The sequence below is a fragment of the Schistocerca gregaria genome, chromosome 3 (assembly GCF_023897955.1).
Source record: "Schistocerca gregaria isolate iqSchGreg1 chromosome 3, iqSchGreg1.2, whole genome shotgun sequence".
Classification (NCBI taxonomy): Eukaryota; Metazoa; Arthropoda; class Insecta; order Orthoptera; family Acrididae; genus Schistocerca; species Schistocerca gregaria.
The window spans coordinates 228,508,733-228,527,721 of record NC_064922.1 but is presented as its reverse complement, the minus strand read 5'-3'; the positions used below and the strand labels follow the sequence as shown (position 1 = coordinate 228,527,721).

Genomic DNA, 18,989 nt, shown 5'->3' with positions numbered 1-18,989 from the left:
CAAATATTACTGGTGGTCCTTTGGACTCATCCAATGTAACTTAACTGCTGCACACACTCTGGAATATTTAAAAAAAAATGACATAACTGTTTTGTGTCTGGTAGTACAATAGTGTCTCCACTGTTGTGATCACTGCTCCGAACTTTGTTGTAGTTGCACACTGAGTGTAAAGAAAGGATCATGTATCTTAAGAAGAAATAGTCTGTCAGTAGATCAACACAAAAATGGTAACCAGAGAGATACAAATTTCACAACTTGCGTATTGGAATTATCAAGATAAATTTGATATGTTATCAAAATTTTAATTTCATATTCAGCTATTTTGTCAAGTCATAATAGGCTTCATAAAGAAAGGCTTGTATGAAGAAATAAGTTGAAATCAAGATTTTATGAGCTTACTGTGCAGAACATTCATTGACTAACAAAGAACTGCCAATCTATTTGATTTTAAATTTTTGGGTACACTGCATTAAACAATTAAATAATGGCAATAAACCCACACAATAGCACAGAAAGAAAGTAGTTTGAAGTGTCGCAGCTGAAGAAGTATAATCAATCAGTATCCAACATTGCTAATATGTGCAAACACTTCCCAGTTAAGAAATAAAACACAAGTATCTTCACTCTTCTGATAGAGACCTGTGACAAATTACACGATTTCTTCTCTCATACAGAAACATGCGAAAGAAGGTCATGATTCAACTTACAAAAATAGACTCCTATGACATTTTGCAGCATAAAACTGCCATGATAAAGCACACACAAAAAATTTATAAGCAAAGAAATACGTATGAACTACATTAATTCAGGACATCATACCTCTCGAGTAATTGCTCTGTATATGATTTTCCAAAAAGTTCCTTCTCACAGGCTCGTTGTATCTTCATCCGTCGATATTCAAACCGCTCCCGCCATTCAGCCAGTTCATCGGCAGAATGAGCTTCCACACACTGGTTACCGTAGCGGCAGTGTGTGCCACTCTCACATAAACTATAAGTATCAGCTGTAAAACCACGTGGGGGTGGGCGAAACTGCCAGTCTCTCCCTTCATCTGACATGATAACCGTTTGATGTGCAGGTGTCTGGCAATGAGCACGCAGTGCAGCTCGATCAGGGAAATTGAGACAGCAATAACTACAAGCCGTTTTCTGATCATTGCTGTTTTCTTTACTGACTGCCGAGGGCACTAAGACATAAAAAACAACAAAAACCTTAATTTTTATGGTTTTGAGCAGCTGTTGAAAAATAAGATACCAAAAAGAAATATTTTGTTATTTAAAGTTTTATTAAAAAAATAAAAATAAAAACTGCACTAAGCACGAGAGAGGCACACAAATGACATTATTCCCCCCATCCATGCCATATAGTGTGTGTGTGCGTGTGTGTGTGTGTGTGTGTGTGTTAAAAGTGCAATGGCTAAAGCAGTCAACCAACAAACCTAGTTTATGTGATTGTTTACTCTCAACACCGTGAGTGGCAGTCTCCCCTTGTAAAACTGTTTATAGTTCAAGAAGAAGGTAAGGAGGAGCAGCAAAATTTAATGTGTCATCAAAAAGGTTGTCATCAGACACTGAGTGCATGTTCATTTTAGACAATGATGAAGAATAAAATGCATGGTTGATGTTTGCTCAGGATTTTACATTTTTGCACAATCTATTGCAAACACACTGATGCACACAGCCAACAAGCAGATACTGTTTAGCATATTTTCTTTTGCTTTTACTCTCCATAACTGATTTCCATAATCTCTTTTGCATATAGGGTGTCTCAGAAAAGATGGTGTCCTCTGTAACTTACAATATAATAAGCGCAAGGAATATTTAGTTACAGTGAATCTAGAAAATGTTGCTCACTCTGTGGAGTTGTGATCATGGCTTATTTAGTTATTTTCTTAAGTGTTGCAGTAATGGGTTCTAATTTTTTTAAAAAAAAAACATTAGAACTGTGAATATTCAAAATTTTGGGGGTAGATACACCATGCTGTACATACATAATTGGCTGTGCTTGAATGGATGTTCTGGTGGGGGACATACATTTACATGGAGTGTTCAAACAAATGCCCATTTTCCTGAATATACAACTCAACTTGCTTTCTAAATTGCCTATGGATGAGAAAGCAGAAAGTTTCCTTGATGTGCTGTTTTAAGTCATCTGGAGTGCATTCTTTCCTGCACGTGACAGCATAAGAGCATAGTCTAAAACCAAACTGAACATGTGTTACGAGACTGGCCTCAGATTCAAGAGATGGAGGCCCATGCCCTGTGGTTCAATTTAGATTTTCCTAAAGCAATTCAGGCAATGTCAGAATGGTTCCTCCACCAAGACCACAGCCAATCACCTGTAGCCTACTCATTAACCCTTTAACTGCTCTGGACGTGTTAAAGCATGCGCCTTTGTACCTGTCCCTGTGTACTCTGAACATGTTTACGCGCTCCACCAGTTCTTTTACCTGGTACTCTGAATGTGTGTATGTGTAGAGACTGTAACAGTTCTAGATATTTTGTTAGAGTTTTCTTTTATTTGAAAGATAATTGCTTTATGATTACAATGGTATCCTCCCTTTGGACACATCTGTCAAAGTTCTTTTACTGTTGCCTTTAGATTAATTTTTTTAATAATTTACAGAATTTTTTTTTCAAAAATGCCAATCGAGAAAAGTTAGATTTTTTTGTTGATTAGTACCATGTAGTCCTATATTCTCTGTAAAGAAGAGCTTCCACTTTTCAGTTGGACAGGTTTTATTTTAAAAAATCATTTTTTTAACTTTCAAGCGTAATGTATGTCTCCACTGAAGTTGTTTCTTACTAATTACTTTGTTACAATGTTTATTTCTATTGCCTTTGTTTCAGTTATTTCTTATCACTTCCTTTGTTGCAGTTACTTCTTTTCACTTTCATTGTCGCACATATTTCTTACACTTTGTTGTAATTTCTTGTCAGTTTCTTTGTCGTCGTAGTTCACTGCGGGTTTCTGTATTGTAATTGTTCAGTGCTAATTTGTTTACTGACGAGGCTGCTAAGAAATCTGAGACCATCCTGTGAGTTCTGTGTTTTCGTGAGGAATTTGCCAGTTGACAGTTGCAGGGTGTTTTGTGAAAAGGATTGTTTGAAATGTCTTCTGACTGAGGCCAAACAAGAGTGAAATGTGTTGACTATTTGCATATCCATACAAGAGTGACAAAAAAAAACTTTGTTCATGTTGGGAATAAGTTCTCATTTGAAGACTCTGTTTCAAAGTGAAGATGTTTCCAGTGAAAACTTTTTGGGTTCTAAATGTTTTGACGGAATAACAACAATGATAGTATCTGAACAAGGTGAAGCCTGCCACTGTGCAGATGATGCAGATCTTGCATCAATAGAGGAAGAATTAAATACCCTGAATCAGTCAACTACAGAGGTAGGTGTTAGTTCTTGTGATGGTGTAAGAGGCCTGCTGAAGCACCATGCTACAAAACAATGTCTCCAGGCCAAATACAGCTGTGATTCAGAATGCTGACAATTTTACGAGGGCCATGAAAAGTTACACATGCACAGTGTCCTCATTCTTTTGTCCAAAGAGGAAATCGAAGAATTCCATGAGCAGAAAAAAGAAGACTGGTCCAAATAAACTACTCCTGTGAAAGCAATTCAGAAGACACCTCCTTGGACTCAAAGTGATGGGCAAACTCATATTGCATGCACTTTAAATGGAAAGAAAGAAGAAATTATGTTTGTTCGGCCAACTCCTCAGAAACAGCATGATAATATTCAGCTTTACAACCTGATAAGGGGGAGGTTTGTTGTGTGTGTGTATGGCTGTGACTGGTGTATTGCAGAGATTATAGACTCCAGTTATGAATTAAATGAAATTATAGTGAACTTTATGCTACCACATGGACCAGCTGTTGGATATAGGTTTCCCGCTGAAGGACAGCAGCAACGTCATCAGTGCTCACTTCCTATTCACAATGTTTTGAAGATTCCAGTTTCTATTGGTTCAACAGGAAGGCTTCACTATCTCAATGGAAGATATTGGAGCAGCGGAACACATTTTTAGTACATTGACTAACATGTTTCAGTACAAAACAGAATGCACAGAAGTTGTATAAATTGAAACCTTTATGCCTTTGAATCTTTCAAATACATTTTGGAACCGTTTAAAATGCTTGAAAAATGAGTCTCTCACTCATCTTTCAAAACTGAAGTCATGTTAAATAAGGCTAGGTTTTGATTTTTATGAGCCTGTTATGTGATGATAAAACATGTTTTATGTATGGCAAAAATTTCAATTTTTCATAAGAGCTGTTCAACATAAAAGTGGAAGCTCTCCTTTTCTGGGAATGTAGAACTATATAAAATATGGACTGGCATTTTTGATAAAAAAAAATTCCATAAATTATAAAGAAGTTTGAAACACTAGAGTAAAAGAACTTTGACAGATAAATCCAAATGGAGGATTTCTTTGTAATCATATAGGAATTACCTTTCAAATAATAAAAAAAAACTATCTAGAATGGTCCTTTCTCCCTTCTGTCCACAAGCAAATGGAAAAGAAGCAAAAGCTACTAGCACTGGTACAATATACCCTCTGCTAAGAACAGTACAGCAGTTTGAGGAGAATATACTTGTATGGAGTATATATGTATGATTTGAATATTGCAGTTCAACATTGAAAAATATTCTTTGTAATTAGAATGATAAGAATACATTTTTTTAAAAATTTTGCTTCTTTCTATATTGTCTGAATTTCATCTCTCCTTCATTTCTTGAATATATTTAATAATGAATTAAGGTAAGAAAAGTAACCTGTGACAAGCTGAAAATTTGAACTGGTCTACGAGTTATGCTTTGACAGTATAACTGATGGCACACAGCTGACGAATTGCAGAAATCCGGGTTCAAATCTTGGTCTGGCACACAGTACAAATTGAATGATGAACCAGATAAACACTATATGTCAAAGTTTTTTTTGCCAAACTCTTTGACTGGCTATATGCTGAGGATATAGATAACTGCACAGTAAATACCACAGGAGCTAGTGGTTATGGTACTTTTCTATAGACTGCCCATGAACTAAACTGTTTGACAAAAAAAAAGTGAAGCACCCATGTGGGAATGAAGAAATGAAATGTCATGAATTGAGAGGCATGTCGTGTTATATCAGTAATTACAAAATCAAGTCAAATATAGAAAGAACTTGACAGTACTAGCTCGCCTATCATTATGACACACCACATTCTCTAGCCTGATAGCATGCACTGGTTAGGAAGGTTGTCATAAAGCCATTGTACCCTCTCCCAAGGCAATGTACTGTTGAAAATTGGCACAATACTGTTAAATGAGAGGTAACATATAAGGACGCAGAACACCTGTGACATTTTGTTGTGGCATCAGAGTTCCTCCAATCACTGTCATCCATGACCAAAGTCACAAATAATGGATCCCACACTATGACAAGGATTAACACCACTCCACCTCTCCAAAACATTGGAATAACCAGATCTCAGCCCAAGCCACAGTTGTACTTGCCGAAAACTGTCACATCCGATAATGCTGAATCGTGAGTCATTACCAAGCTCAATTCATCAGCAGATCATGCTTCCCAGTCATGGCATTAATCCAAACAATGCCATTCGTCTTGTTGTGTTAATGGCAGCTTATGCATGGAATAGAATTCCCTAATCTGGTTTGCTGCTAGTCTCCTGACTAATGGTGCGGGATGATGCAGAATGTAGCAGGATGTCGATTACTTGGCCTCAGATCACAGGCATGAATGTGAAGGGGTTATGATGTGCTTGGTACAGAATAGAGCGATTCTTCTTTGTGGTGGTCAGACACGGTCAACTGGAACCTTACCAACAAGTACGCCGGCCATCAAATCCGCATGTAGTCCAACATTATGCCTCTGTCATAACCAAATGCCTCAAAACTCTGGATATTGCATGATTCAACCAGCTGGCCATACAGAGATCCACAATGGTCCCCTCTCAAACTCCATCAGGTGCTGATAACGATGTCTCAAGAGACATTGTCCACGTCGTTCACATGTATCACACAACATTTGAAGCTGTTCAAGCTTCTTACATACCCTAAAAGACATGGTAACAACACTAAACACAAAAAACACTGTCACATACTGGTAGCTGTTCTACCTGCCACAGGGAATTGCAACTCAAATTTACATACCTGCTGATGGAGTGTACTTCTGCAAAGTTACGCTGATATCTGTCCAAGACTTTCGATTGCTTCACTTTTTTTGTCCGGCAGATAATTTCACCAAATCTTATAATGAATATATGACAATTACTATCTATCAATGATGTGTTCCATTGCACAAATTTAAGATGACAGACACCTGTATTACGAAAAGAAAGGCTCACTCCCAATGCATAACTCGCACTACGAGACAAAAAAAGACAGGGGGAAAAAAAAATTTGCAGTAGAAGAATCAGCTCTGCCTGGAACAAAGACACACACAAGAGCTGTTTAGATGTATCAACATGTCATGCTAATCTAGCAATGGATATCAAAGCAACTGAAAGAAGATCTAGTTATGAAAATCAAATCAGTGTAATATGGGGTTATAGTTTCCATACACTAATGTGAAAAGCACTTTTTGATGACTAGGTACTGATTTTTCAATTGAATGCAGTTCAAATGGAGGGAATAACATCTCTCGATTTTCTGTGATTGGCATTGCTGACACTGTTTCAGAAGTGTACAGCCTCCAATTTCCTTGTAGATATAAGAAATTATTTTGCAGCAAAGGCAACTAAATTCAAGAAACTCATCATTTCCAGTCTTAGCTTAGCCCAAGCACCAAATGTACTTGATGGTAGGCAGTTTTCTGGAAAAATACCAGCTACTGAAAAACAACTTCACCAAATGTGGCTGCAAAGTTTGTGACAGTTTCAGTACGAGCAAGAAGGATAAGTGTTCCAAAAAGTAAAATGTATCATACAGTATTTTCAAATTATGCTTAAGAGCTGTTTGCACGATGTGCTCAAAGGGGCAATTCGGAATCCCCATCAATCTGTGATTATTCTCAACTTTTGTATCCATAAATGTGGAACTGTTTCTTACATGAATAAACTTAAGCATATATTTCAAATGAAGGACAGCTAGCAACTCTATCTCAGAGCAGTGCTAGCACTTCTTTTGGAACAAGATATCAGCTAACAGAGACAATGTACTTGTGACACGCTTTTGTCTCAATGTGAGCAAGGTATCGAAAAGAGAACAAAAATATAACATGACACTGACAATACTCAGTTTTATTCTTTATAATTTTTTAGAATGCCCGTCGTAGTGAGAGTTTAAGTGTGAGATGGTGAAGTCAACAAATGTGAGCAAAGTACAGTATGATGTCTAGGTTACGTTGAAATATTGTCAAAGAAGAAGCTGAGTAGCAGCGTGGTGTAGTGGTTATGATGCTAAACTGTTGCATGGAGGGTCGTGAGTTCAAAATTCAACTGAACTGTACAATTTTAATTTCTATATTCAGTTCGAGTACATTCTAGAAGTATCCACAAACATCAAGACTCATTGTACTGGAATGTTCTATAGCTGTATGTGTTCTAGCCACAGGTAGTTCACTCCGTGCTCTTGTATGTGCAAGTGCTTAATAAACCTTTGTTAAGTGTAGTTAGCGTTCGTCATTCATCTAATTACACCTTCTTCTATATGACATTATTCTGGTGGAGATGCTGGGTATCGGAATTTGTGAAAGCGAGCATTATCGACGACACAGTGGCTCCCATCAGGCCACGACAGAGCCGCTGTTTACGTGGCGAGAAACCCGAGTTTGAGCCATATTCAACACATCACAATCTACTGGAGACAGAAGAAGAAGAGGACATTACAATAACAGCAACTGTGTGCCACCACATGAGACATCCTTCACCGTTCTCTGATGACAATGGCCAAGATCCAAACAAGTGGCTTAAGGAATATAAGCGTATAGCCAAATTTAACAAATGGGATGACACCGTGTGCTTGGCTAACATACTTTTTAACCGAGCGAGGTGGCGCAGTGGTTAGCACACTGGACTCGCATTCGGGAGGACGACATTTCAATCCCGTCTCCAGCCATCCTGATTTAGGTTTTCCGTGATTTTCCTAAATCGTTTCAGGCAAATGCCGGGATGGTTCCTTTGAAAAGTGCACGACCGATTTCCTTCCCAATCCTTCCCTAACCTGAGGTTGCGCTCCGTCTCTAATGACCTCGTTGTCGACGGAACATTAAACACTAACCACCACCACCATATTTTTTACTTGGAGGGAACTGCCAAGCAATGATATGATGATAACTAGGAGAAGTTTACAAGCTGGGAAGTATTCCACGCCGAATTGAGCAAGTATTTTGGTGACACACAATGACAAAAGTGCAAGGCTGAAGATAAATTAAAGTGCAGGGCACACCGTCCAGGAGAAACTACAACATCCTACATTCAAGACGTCTTGGAGCTGTATAAAATAGTAGATTCTAGAATGAAGGAGGAAGATAAGGTTGCACATCTCATGAAGGGTGTTGCTGAGGACATGTATCAAGCCCTACTCCTAAAGGAGGTTTTGACAGCAGACAACTTCATAAAATGGTGCCAGTATATCACGACAATGCATCAAAAAAGAATTACACGCAAGAAGTTTGGACGGCTTCCAAATGTATTATCTGTGTCTGTGATGGAGGAAGCAATTGATTTCACAAATGTTCATCAGATAGCGATAGAGGAAGTTCAGAAGGCACTTGAATTGCATGGCAAGCAAAAAACCGAGACGCTTCAAGAAGTCATAAGGGAGGAAGTGGAACAGACACTGAACCCAATCTCTCATCCTTCAATCCCCTTTAAAACGGTGAAAAAGTCAAGGCCCAGGTGGAGTTATGTTTCTACAATGCCACATGAGGAACCTGTTTAGGCACCAAGGAAGATTTGACGTCTGGAGGACCCAGGATAACCAGCAAGTATGTTTCCACTGTGGACGACCGGGACATGTGGTGCGCTACTGTCAAGAAAGGTGGCAGATATTTGATGATGCCCATGCCAGAAGACAGCAGACCAATCTTAGCCGACGCCAACTATGGAACAATGAAGGTGAACAAGAAGATGTGGGTCAGGACGACTTAGGTCATCATTGCTGCAAGCTAGCAGCTGGAGAGGATGCTCCCCAACATGCCGATCAAGGTCTCCATCGGCGTTTAGAAGCTCCAGCCGATCACCTAGCCATCGCAACCTGGAAAACTAAAGTGTGCGACCTTCCTTGGAGGTGAGGCCACTGAAGAGAAAAATCCTCCACTGCCGATCACTACAAAAATGATAGTAACCTATGTCTATAGCCCCCTGGATGGCCGATCAGTCCAAGCTCTATTGGACTCTGGAGCAAAAGAAATCAAAATATTTGGACACCTTGTGTCAAATGAAAGTGTGTTGCCAGACCCAGAAAAGGTGAGATCTATAACGAAATTTCCTATTCCAAAAAGTATTAGAGACGTGAGAAGCTTCCTCTGATTATGATCTTAACACCATTGTTTTATCAAAGACTTTTGTAGCAAAGCCAGGCCACTCCAAGAGTTGTTAAAAGCGGATGCTAAATTTATCTGGAGTGGTGCTCAACAAGATTATTTCAATGTGCTGCGAAAAGCTCTGACGACTGACCCTGTACTTGGTCTGTATGATGAGAGAGCACCTACAGAACTACACACGGATGCCAGTGGGTATGGGATAGGTGCAAAGTTCCAGTGGAAAAGACTAGGTTATAGCCTATGCTTCTAGGACACTTACAAAAAGTCAAGAGAAACTACTCAACTACAGAAAGGAAATGTCTTAGTGTGATCTGGGCCACGTGCAAATTTCAAAAGTATCTCTATGGAAGGCAATTCTCAGTTCTTACGGACCGTCATTCACTTTGTTGGTTGACCGGCCTTAAGGATCCAAAATGATGACTCACCAGGTGGCCATTACGTCTTCAAGAGTATGACATTACTATAGTGTACAAAAGTGGAAGAAAACACCAAGATGCCGACTGCCTCTCAAGAAACCCTGTGCAAGATGATCAAAACTTCAATGAAGATAGTGACCGTCTTGCTGCACTCCAGGATCTCTCTGCTGAGCAGAAGAAGGACGCCAAGATATCTCAAATTATGGTTGCCTTAAATTGGTCAGAGGATGTGAAAAGACAATTTACGGCAGTTAATGGCTTACTTTGCAAGAAAAACTTTGATCCATTTGGAAAGAGATGGCTACCAGTGATTCCTATACACATGCACTTAGATGTTCAACAGAAATTCCATAACACACGTAAGCAGAGACATTTAGGATTTATTAAGACATATGATAGAATCTGCAAGAGATTTTTCTGACCAGGTTTATTTAGGAAAGTCAGTCACCATATGTCGCACTCTCGAGAGTGCCAGAGGAGAAAGGCAGATCCTCAGAAACCACCTGGCCAACTCATACCAATTCCACCAGCCGACCGCCTCTGCAGCGTGTTGGGATTGACCTCCTCAGACGATTTCCAACATCTGCTAGTGGCAATAGATGGATTATTGTTTGCAATGATTATGTGACACATTATGCCATTACAAAAACCATGAAAACAGCTGAAGCATCTGAGGTAGCCAAATTCATCGTGGAAGACATTGTATTAAAACGCGGTACCCCAAGTCATTAATTACGGATCAATGGAAAGTTTTTCAATCGAATCTTGTGACAGAGATAAACCGTCGGTTCAACATTACTCATCACATGACAACTGCCTACCATCCGCAAACTAGCGGGCTTACTGAACTTAATAAGACCTTGGCTGACATGCTGTCAATGTTCGTCAATGTGCAATTGGGGTGAGGTGCTACCTTTCGTGAGGTTTGCCTACAACACCGTCATACGAGACACAAAAGGATTTACGCCATTTTTCCTGCTGCATGGGCGTGAGGCGACAATGACGATGGACACTGTGTTTCCATTACATCCTGATGACTACATCGCCCAGGTGTTAACCAGAGCTGAGGAAGCTCAGCAGTCAGGTCTACTCCACATGCTCAAGAGAATTATCACCAAAGGTATGACGCAAGCCACCGTCCTGTTGTCTACCAGCCTGGTGACCTCATCTGGATCTTCACTTCTGTTCGGAAGGCTGGTCTCTCTGATGTTACTTATGAAGTTGAAGATTTCAACCCCCACAGGTATGGTCCACGCCCTTCGAATGAAGCCCTATAAGGATCCTGCAACCCAGGGTAAATTTGAAGCTCCAGTGACAGGCAACAAACAGAAAGGTGACGAAGAGCATAGCGGCAAAGGAAGTTCTAAGAAGATCACTGCCAGGACAAACATCGGTCATCGGGAGTCGGAGGATGAAGGACAGAAGACTTCTTCCCGGACTAGGAGGACGTAACACCGAGACGCTGTTCTCTTAAGGAGGGAATAATGTCGCAGAAGAAGCTGAGTAGCACTGGTGTATGATACTAAACTGTTGCATGGATGGTTGTGAGTTCAAAACTCAACTGAATTATACAATTTTAATTTCTATATTCCGTTCGAGTACATTCTAGAAGTATCCACAAATTGTACTGGAATGTTCTGGCCAAGGGCAATTCGCTCTATGCTCTTGTATGTGCATGCATTGAATAAACCTTTGCTAAGTGAAGTTAGTGTTCATCATTCATCTAATTACACCTTCTTCTATGTGACAATATGACAGTTTGGCTGTGTATGTCAAAGCCAGTCAAATGTGGTTTAAAAAGTGTTAAATGGCATACTTCACAAATTTTTTGAGAGTTATTCTACTTTAGTTTGGATTATGACATGTGTAGTGCCACAGTGATACACACTGGACACAATGTTGTCACTGTTTCTGCAACTTCATATGCTCCAACCACCTAACATGTCACCAAATGCTTTACTCAAACTTTCAGTATTTTTCTTAAATAACAATTCTAATTCCTTAGAGTACTATGACTAATAAAGACTTTGATTCAGTATTATAAGCAGTCATGAAATAATCTGTGTACTCTAAAATGATTTTTATATATAGCTGTGCTGATCTGCAAACTTAACCACCCCACCAATAAATCTCTTAACTTATTTTGACACAGTAACTTAATTTAATGGCATGTAGATACCCGAGTGCAGCTCTTTCTATTTTAATGCAAATAACACAATTAACAACTGTGTGATTGATTCATTCACACACACACACACACACACACACACACACACACACACACACACACAACACAGGGGAGGGGGGTTAAAATGCACACCTTATTTTATTCCATTTCAACCACAGGCTGAAAGGTGTAAGAAACAACAAACATAGAATAATTTTGACCAAACTAGCTAACAAGGATCTGTGTATTTAAATATCATTCGTCAGAACTTTTTAAATAATGAAACAGGTACACTACTGCATCAATATTAAATACACAACACCTAGACACATGACAGCTGTGAGCACAAACAAACACGAACTTGGACCACCACGAGGAACGGAACAGTGTAGGGGCTCAACATCCCCCCCCCCCTCCCCAACATGCCTTGAAACCTACATTTAAGCTTCTGTGCAAGCAGAACTGACACAAGGTGCTGGTGATCGAAGATACTTTTTCAGGTAGTGGGAGTAGTACTCAAATCCTGAGATGGACGCATAGTAGTCTCTTCGGCAATTTTGAAACAAGGAAAGGAAGCACTGGCAATGTACAACACAAACTATTCGGTAATGCCTAGTGTAACTGCTTGATGAGAATGGCAGTGCCATAAATTTAGTAGTAAAGGCCCATCCCACATCAGTATTTTAGACAACCACTGTTCAGACTCCTATGTTAAATATTACCATATTAAAGTATCTGTACAATATCTAGTTCAGGTATGTCATACACAAAACACAAAAGATATTCTAAAGGTTATATTTTTCTAATCTTATTGTCCATGTGTGTGCAAATGAAGATAGGACTGAACAATGACAACATTTGGTTTTTTGGTGCATAGGTTGCGGTTTTGGACTGACCTGTAGCACACCCTATAGTCTAGTTTGGTTGGAAGGTAACTGACTGCGAGTAGTCGAAGACAGAAAATGTGAATAAGACATTTTAGTAGTGGGGATCAATTAGTTGTAGCTTAGTTCAAGGCTTAGGTTAGTCTGAAATGTAACAGTTTGGTTGATAATTAACAACGATAACAAACATGACACAATATCTGTAATTTTATTACACATATTTTATGCAAACCAGGTTTCTATACGTGGTTTGTTCCCCCAGTTTGATGGTGCTATGGCTGACAGTAGATGGGTGGTATTGCTGCATTACATATTTTCTCACATCAAAATGTACAGTAGACAACAACTTGTAAGTGCTCTGTTCATCAAACTGAAATATGGGATGAAGAGGAGTGTCACTGGAAGTGTCCGATTCCACCTGCCTCCTTTGACTCATGACATAATGGTGTGGTGGTGTGTGAAGTCACTACAGTGTGGAGTTTCTGAGTTGGTTGTCTTTGCAGATGTCATGTTGTTCTATTTGATAGTGCCGTCCAGTGGTGGACGTGGATGTAGTGAGTTTAACTGTGGTATTGGGTTCATTTGAATTTTTCTTGTCATCATGGTAACATGGTTTTGAATTTAGGTAGTTGAGTTGATTACATGGGTTGAAGAAGTGTTTTCAGTGAGTTATTATGGTATTTTCTTGTTCACACATTTAACATTTTTGTTAGGTCCGATTAGTTTGGTGTTTGTTGTGTGGAAAGAAGTCTATTTTTTTAAAATTCCCCCTTTTGTTGGGTACGGATATAACAGTGAAGTTCATGAGTATATCATTACGTTCTGAGATGAGTTTCTGCACATGTATGTTAGGTTTCACATTTGTGGCAATAACATGATGTTGATGAGAGTCCCTGCAGCTCAGGCCACGCACTGTGTGTGTGTGTGTGTGTGTGTGTGTGTGTGTGTGTGTGTGGTGTGCACTCTTGTGTGGTGGCCAATGTAGGTGGTATTACCAGAGGCTTTTTTTTGGTAAGTAATTTTTATTTTGGTTTTATTTTACGGTAATCGTAATGTTTTGTGTGTTGCATATTTATGGTAGGTCTTATGTATTTTAATTGGTGAAGTGAATAGGGGGTATTTGAGTTTTTGGGTCCACTTTTCAGAGTTGTAGGTAATTGGGTTTTTTATGTTGGTGTAGCAGAATGCATGGAATTAATTTTTTTTATATATTATTTGTTTTGGTGTGGTGCAGGGTTCTTTTATTGTTGTATATTTGGCTTGCACCTGCCCTAACTCCCCATTTTTCCGGGGTGTCCCATTAGTTACCCCCCCCCACCTGTTTTTTGAGATGTTATTTTAAATTTTGTTCATGTTTGTTGACGTGTGTATGTAGTGATGTTACTGTCATCTTGTATATCATGGAAGTAGTCATTACCACCATACTGATGACATTATGAGCCACAGCAGACAAATGGAATCGGATACTTCCATAATGTCAGAATATTCGATACTAGTTATTGGCTTTGACAAGTGAGAACTGAGACAATTGTTGTAAACAACATGACAATTCCTAAATGAAATTTTTGCTCTGCAGCCGAGTGTGCATTGATATGTAACTTCCTGGCAGATTAAAACTGTGTGCCAGATTGAGACATGAACTCAGGACCTCTGCCGTTCGCTGGCAAGTGCTCTAGAGACCTCATCTCCTATCTTCCAACTTCAGTTCGTAACTTCGTCCAGCACCAGTTAATGTGCCAAGAAGTTTCATATCAGTGTACACTCCACTGCAGAATGAAAATTTCCTTCTAGTGACATTACCCAGGCTGTGGCTAAGCCATTTCTCCGCAATCCTCTTCCTTCCAGGAGTTCTAGTCTTGTGAGTTTCAGAAGAGAGCTTGTGTGAAGTTTGGAAAGTAGGAGATAAGGTATTGGTGGATGTACAGCTGTGAGGACAGGTTGTGAGTCATGCTTGGGTAACTCAGACAATAGAACCCTTGTCCACAAAAGGCAAACATCCTGAGGTCGAGTTTTGGCCCTGCACACAGTTTTAATCTGCCAAGAAGTTTCAACATGACAATTGTAAAGTGACATCAGTAGCATTTTCTCCCCTCATATGGACTAAGCTACATATTAGACTGTCATCATAACCAGGGTTTTTCTTTAACATCTGTTGGCTTTGTTCAATCACAACTAAACTGTCACCTTCCAATCCAATCTAGATCTTTGGCTAAGCTACAGATCAAAAACCTTATCACAACGGATTTTTTGGTTTCGTATTTCTGGGCTTAGTCAACTAATAACCAGAATATAAAAATATGCACCAAAAGGTGATGTCACAGCAGCCATTAACATTAAATCACTGGTCAAACTTGACAATAGATATCATATGTTCCTCTCAGCCCTAAATATGTAAGCAAATTGAAAGCAGAATCCTGAAACTTTAAAGTTATATGTTTTCACCCTTGCCATTCTTTCAGTAGGCCTAAACAATCTTCATATGACAATGAAACTTTCCGGTCAAATTAGTATGCATGTGACATCATATGCTACCAATATGTTCCAAAAAGTCGCATTTGAAAGTGATGAATTCCTCGAGCATCAAACCTTGGGTTCTATTGGTGATAGGATGGAAGGGTCAAGCTTTTTGGACAGACCTTCAGGCAAGGAACATTTTTATACCCAACAGAAGGATAGTCTTCCTCTAACCATCCTACAGCACAAGGCCAAAATTTTAATATTACACTTTTCTTCCAGTTTATGCAAATGGAGCCAATTGGTTGGTTATTTTTGCATGGCTGTAATTTTCACAATATGTTCTAAGATCTCAACCTCTAACAGTCTTGAAAATTTTCTTGATATCTTTATCCATTTCTGAGATACAGAGGTTCGATGTTACCCTCCTCATACACATAAAATATAAACATAAAATGCAGTATACATTGAAAACATGTGATGTATATGGAGAAATATTCTGTAAAATGTCTCCTAATCATGAAAAGTATTTTGGGAACCCCATGGTGCACGACTAAAGCACACAAAAAGTGTTTGTGCACATAAAATCCAGTCAGAGGTGTAAAACTAGTTTTCATTATTCTGATTTCGCATACGCAAACTATCTAAATTTAAAGTTTTTTTCATATAAGTGACACGTCCTACTGTAGCAGGGAAAAGAAGAAAACAAGCAGACAAATGTTCCTACTGGAGTACAAAAAAGGTGAATATGCTCCTTTTTCTAAGATTCTGACTGAAAGGTAGGGTACTAGCTGCCTCAGCCCTTTCAGGGCCTAAAAATCTTCCCAAAAACTAAGTATAACAAAAGACACAAGGTTATGCACCATATAATTAAGTAAATCACAATAACAATACATAATTCCATAATAGGGCAATTATAAATTAACTGCACTACATAATCAAGTGAATGACCAATGGAACCAAGAATTAAACAGGTAAATTGATAATCAACATGGGTTGTTAATAAAATAGTTACAAAGCTTGACATAAATATGTTATGCGTGTTAATAAAGTCTGTTGCTTATTTAGTGTTCATTCTAATACTAAATGTAGCTCATTTGTCACACACTCAAATGACTCCTGAGAAACATAATAAAATACTTTAACTCTACATCATTTCACAACACTAGTTTTAAATTTATTTACTTGCACTGGTAGGCATTTTCAGGTAATTTGCTGAAGTAGAGAGAGCTATGACATTTGTAGCTTTTATGGCTCTTTGGCAGCCCAGTGTATGGGAAATTGTATGTCCATTTCTTTTGTTGTGGTCATGAATTACCCACCTTTGGTCAAATTTACTTAGGTTTTCTTTAACAAAGAAGTAGATATACAGGCTAGGTACTGTCATTATATTTAGTTGTTTGAAATGATCTCCATACGATTCACAGAGTTAAAAGTCCAGCGATGCTGCTGACAGCCTTCATTTGCCATGCAAGCACTATTTTTAAGCCTATGAGACTACCTCAACTCCTTTTAAAAATGTGTATTAAATCAGTTACATTTGAACAATAATCTTCTCTAATGCAAATAGGATTTGTTACCTGTAAAAAGGTTTCAGTCAAGAGAACAAGATTAAATCAAGAGAAATATATTTTCTGCTCATAATAAAAACATAAATCTATAGATACCTTTATTAATTTGTTGAGACTGAGTTGATGATCTGGCACATTCTGTAGGCAAAACTTCCACAGTTTGCTTTCCCCTTAAAGGTTCCAAAGTAAACGCAGGTAGCAAACCATCTTGTACAACAGGGTGCTGTTCACTCGATTCAGCTAAAAGTTCTACAGGATGTTTCCTGCTTCTTCGTTGTCGATCAACCACTTCCAATCCAGGCCAATTTTCAATTTTTGTTTCTACACTGGACTCTGGTTCCAATCTTTGTTGAGGCGGTACATGTTTGTGATTATTCGTTTTCTGGCCCTTCACCATCTGAAGCACAATCCGAATGCGTTCCAAGACTTTCGCTGCTTCTTGAAGGCTTGGTCCTCCTGTACTTGAATCTACCCATTCTCTTGCTGCTGTTTCGGCTTCAGAAAATTTATGCAAGGAAAACAATGCATGTACCAAACGACGTCTCGCTCTTGCTCCATTGTGATTTACAGTATCGGTATCAGACGTGAGTTTGATTATATGTCGGCAGTCTGAAACAGTTAATTCATGCAACCCGAGTTCCACACAACATTCGGAGCGTGCTAGAAGAAACGATACAACTTTTTCTTTTGGAGTGCCTTTGTTCAGCGCTGAAAGCAAAAGTTGATCAAAAAGTTCCTTAGCATTAAACCAGTCTTTCCGACGTACGTACTCATGAGCCTGTAACTCTGGATCATTCATATCTGACGCTAAAGGCCTAGCATTTGCCATACGAATATCTTCTTAAACATCCCGTAACATGACAAAAGCGGTAAGATCAAATCCCGGCAGTAAATCCGCTGTCATAAATTTCAGTGTGTAATTATTTCTTGCGGATAACACAAACGTATGCATTTTACACATTTTTGCTCCAAACAACACTAAATTAGTCACTGTGTGCCACCCACCATATCATCAAACCGAACCTTACCGCCATCTTGATCATATATACACTGATTCTAAAATACAAACTTGTCAAAGATAATCAGAGACAAAGTAGACATCTACACGCTAGTTTTGCATCTTCCCCTTCTACATATACATTACAAAAAACTAAAAATCAATACCCATTAGTCATTACTAGACTGACGCAAACTGCACATTGTTTGTTCTGTTCCATGCGTTACAAAGAATATTGATAGTACACGTAAAACTACGGGAGTAAGAAAGAACATGTTCCCATAGTCTACAGTACCAAAGATAAAATGTAAACATATTCAGACGAATACAATATGCTCTTCAGAGATCTTGTGCTAGTACGACTACAAACAGAGTAGATATTTATGTTTTCGTTTAACGTAGCGTAACATCTCTGATGTATGTTTTGTAAATAGTTTATTGTTATGGCACTTCATTTGTTCACACTCTTCTATATTGCTGTGTCAATCTGTTTTATTTATCCAACGAGTGCGTTCGTTTATGCAGGACTAACTGTCGAAGAGCTTTTCAGTAGCTGGCTCGGTAGCGAGTTTGAAAATTTTGTTTTGTACCATATTCGACGTTCATCTATAACTATACTCTCCCACTCACTTTTACCGTTAGGTATGCGGTATTTGTCAATTTGCAACTGCCAAATCTCACTTGACATTGAGTAAATGTTTCTATTTTTTTAGGTTATCTGGTGGGTTTATGTCTGTTTATCACTGAAGACCTGCATATGTTGTTCTTTGAAGGAGGATACTTGTGGAACATTTTTGTAATTGCTTCAGTACTGCTACCTATAGCAACAGCATGTGTTATATGGACGTGGTGTAAAGACAACTGGAAACGACATCCAATTTGCCAGACGTTGAGGTTATTTGCTACCGAAAATACAGCATGGGAATCTGTAGCATCAGACATAAACTTGGAATTTAGAAGGTATTCAACAATCTTAATGTTAACGTATAATATCATCGCTAC

The 18,989-nt window shown here is 38.7% G+C and overlaps 2 protein-coding genes across 3 annotated transcripts in view; one reads left to right on the top strand and one right to left on the bottom strand.

The window, feature by feature from the left end:
* The window catches only part of LOC126353845 (probable helicase with zinc finger domain), a 159,893-nt gene extending 141,612 nt beyond the window's left edge, over nt 1-18,281 (bottom strand). Inside the window, exons 1-2 of one of the 2 annotated variants that reach the window (XM_050002991.1) lie at nt 17,087-18,281; nt 820-1,186 (exon numbers count right to left, since the gene is read on the bottom strand). In XM_050002991.1, coding sequence (XP_049858948.1) covers nt 820-1,186; nt 17,087-17,819 — 1,100 coding nt within the window. In that variant the 5' untranslated portion in view covers nt 17,820-18,281. The remainder of the gene's footprint in view (nt 1-819; nt 1,187-17,086) is intronic. The other variant, XM_050002992.1, reaches the window with a different exon arrangement.
* Nucleotides 18,282-18,321: 40 nt separating this feature from the next.
* The window catches only part of LOC126353844 (E3 ubiquitin-protein ligase TM129), a 41,006-nt gene continuing 40,338 nt past the window's right edge, over nt 18,322-18,989 (top strand). The window contains exons 1-2 of the mRNA XM_050002990.1: nt 18,322-18,629; nt 18,701-18,947. Of these exons, the coding sequence (XP_049858947.1) occupies nt 18,431-18,629; nt 18,701-18,947 (446 nt within the window). The 5' untranslated portion in view covers nt 18,322-18,430. The remainder of the gene's footprint in view (nt 18,630-18,700; nt 18,948-18,989) is intronic.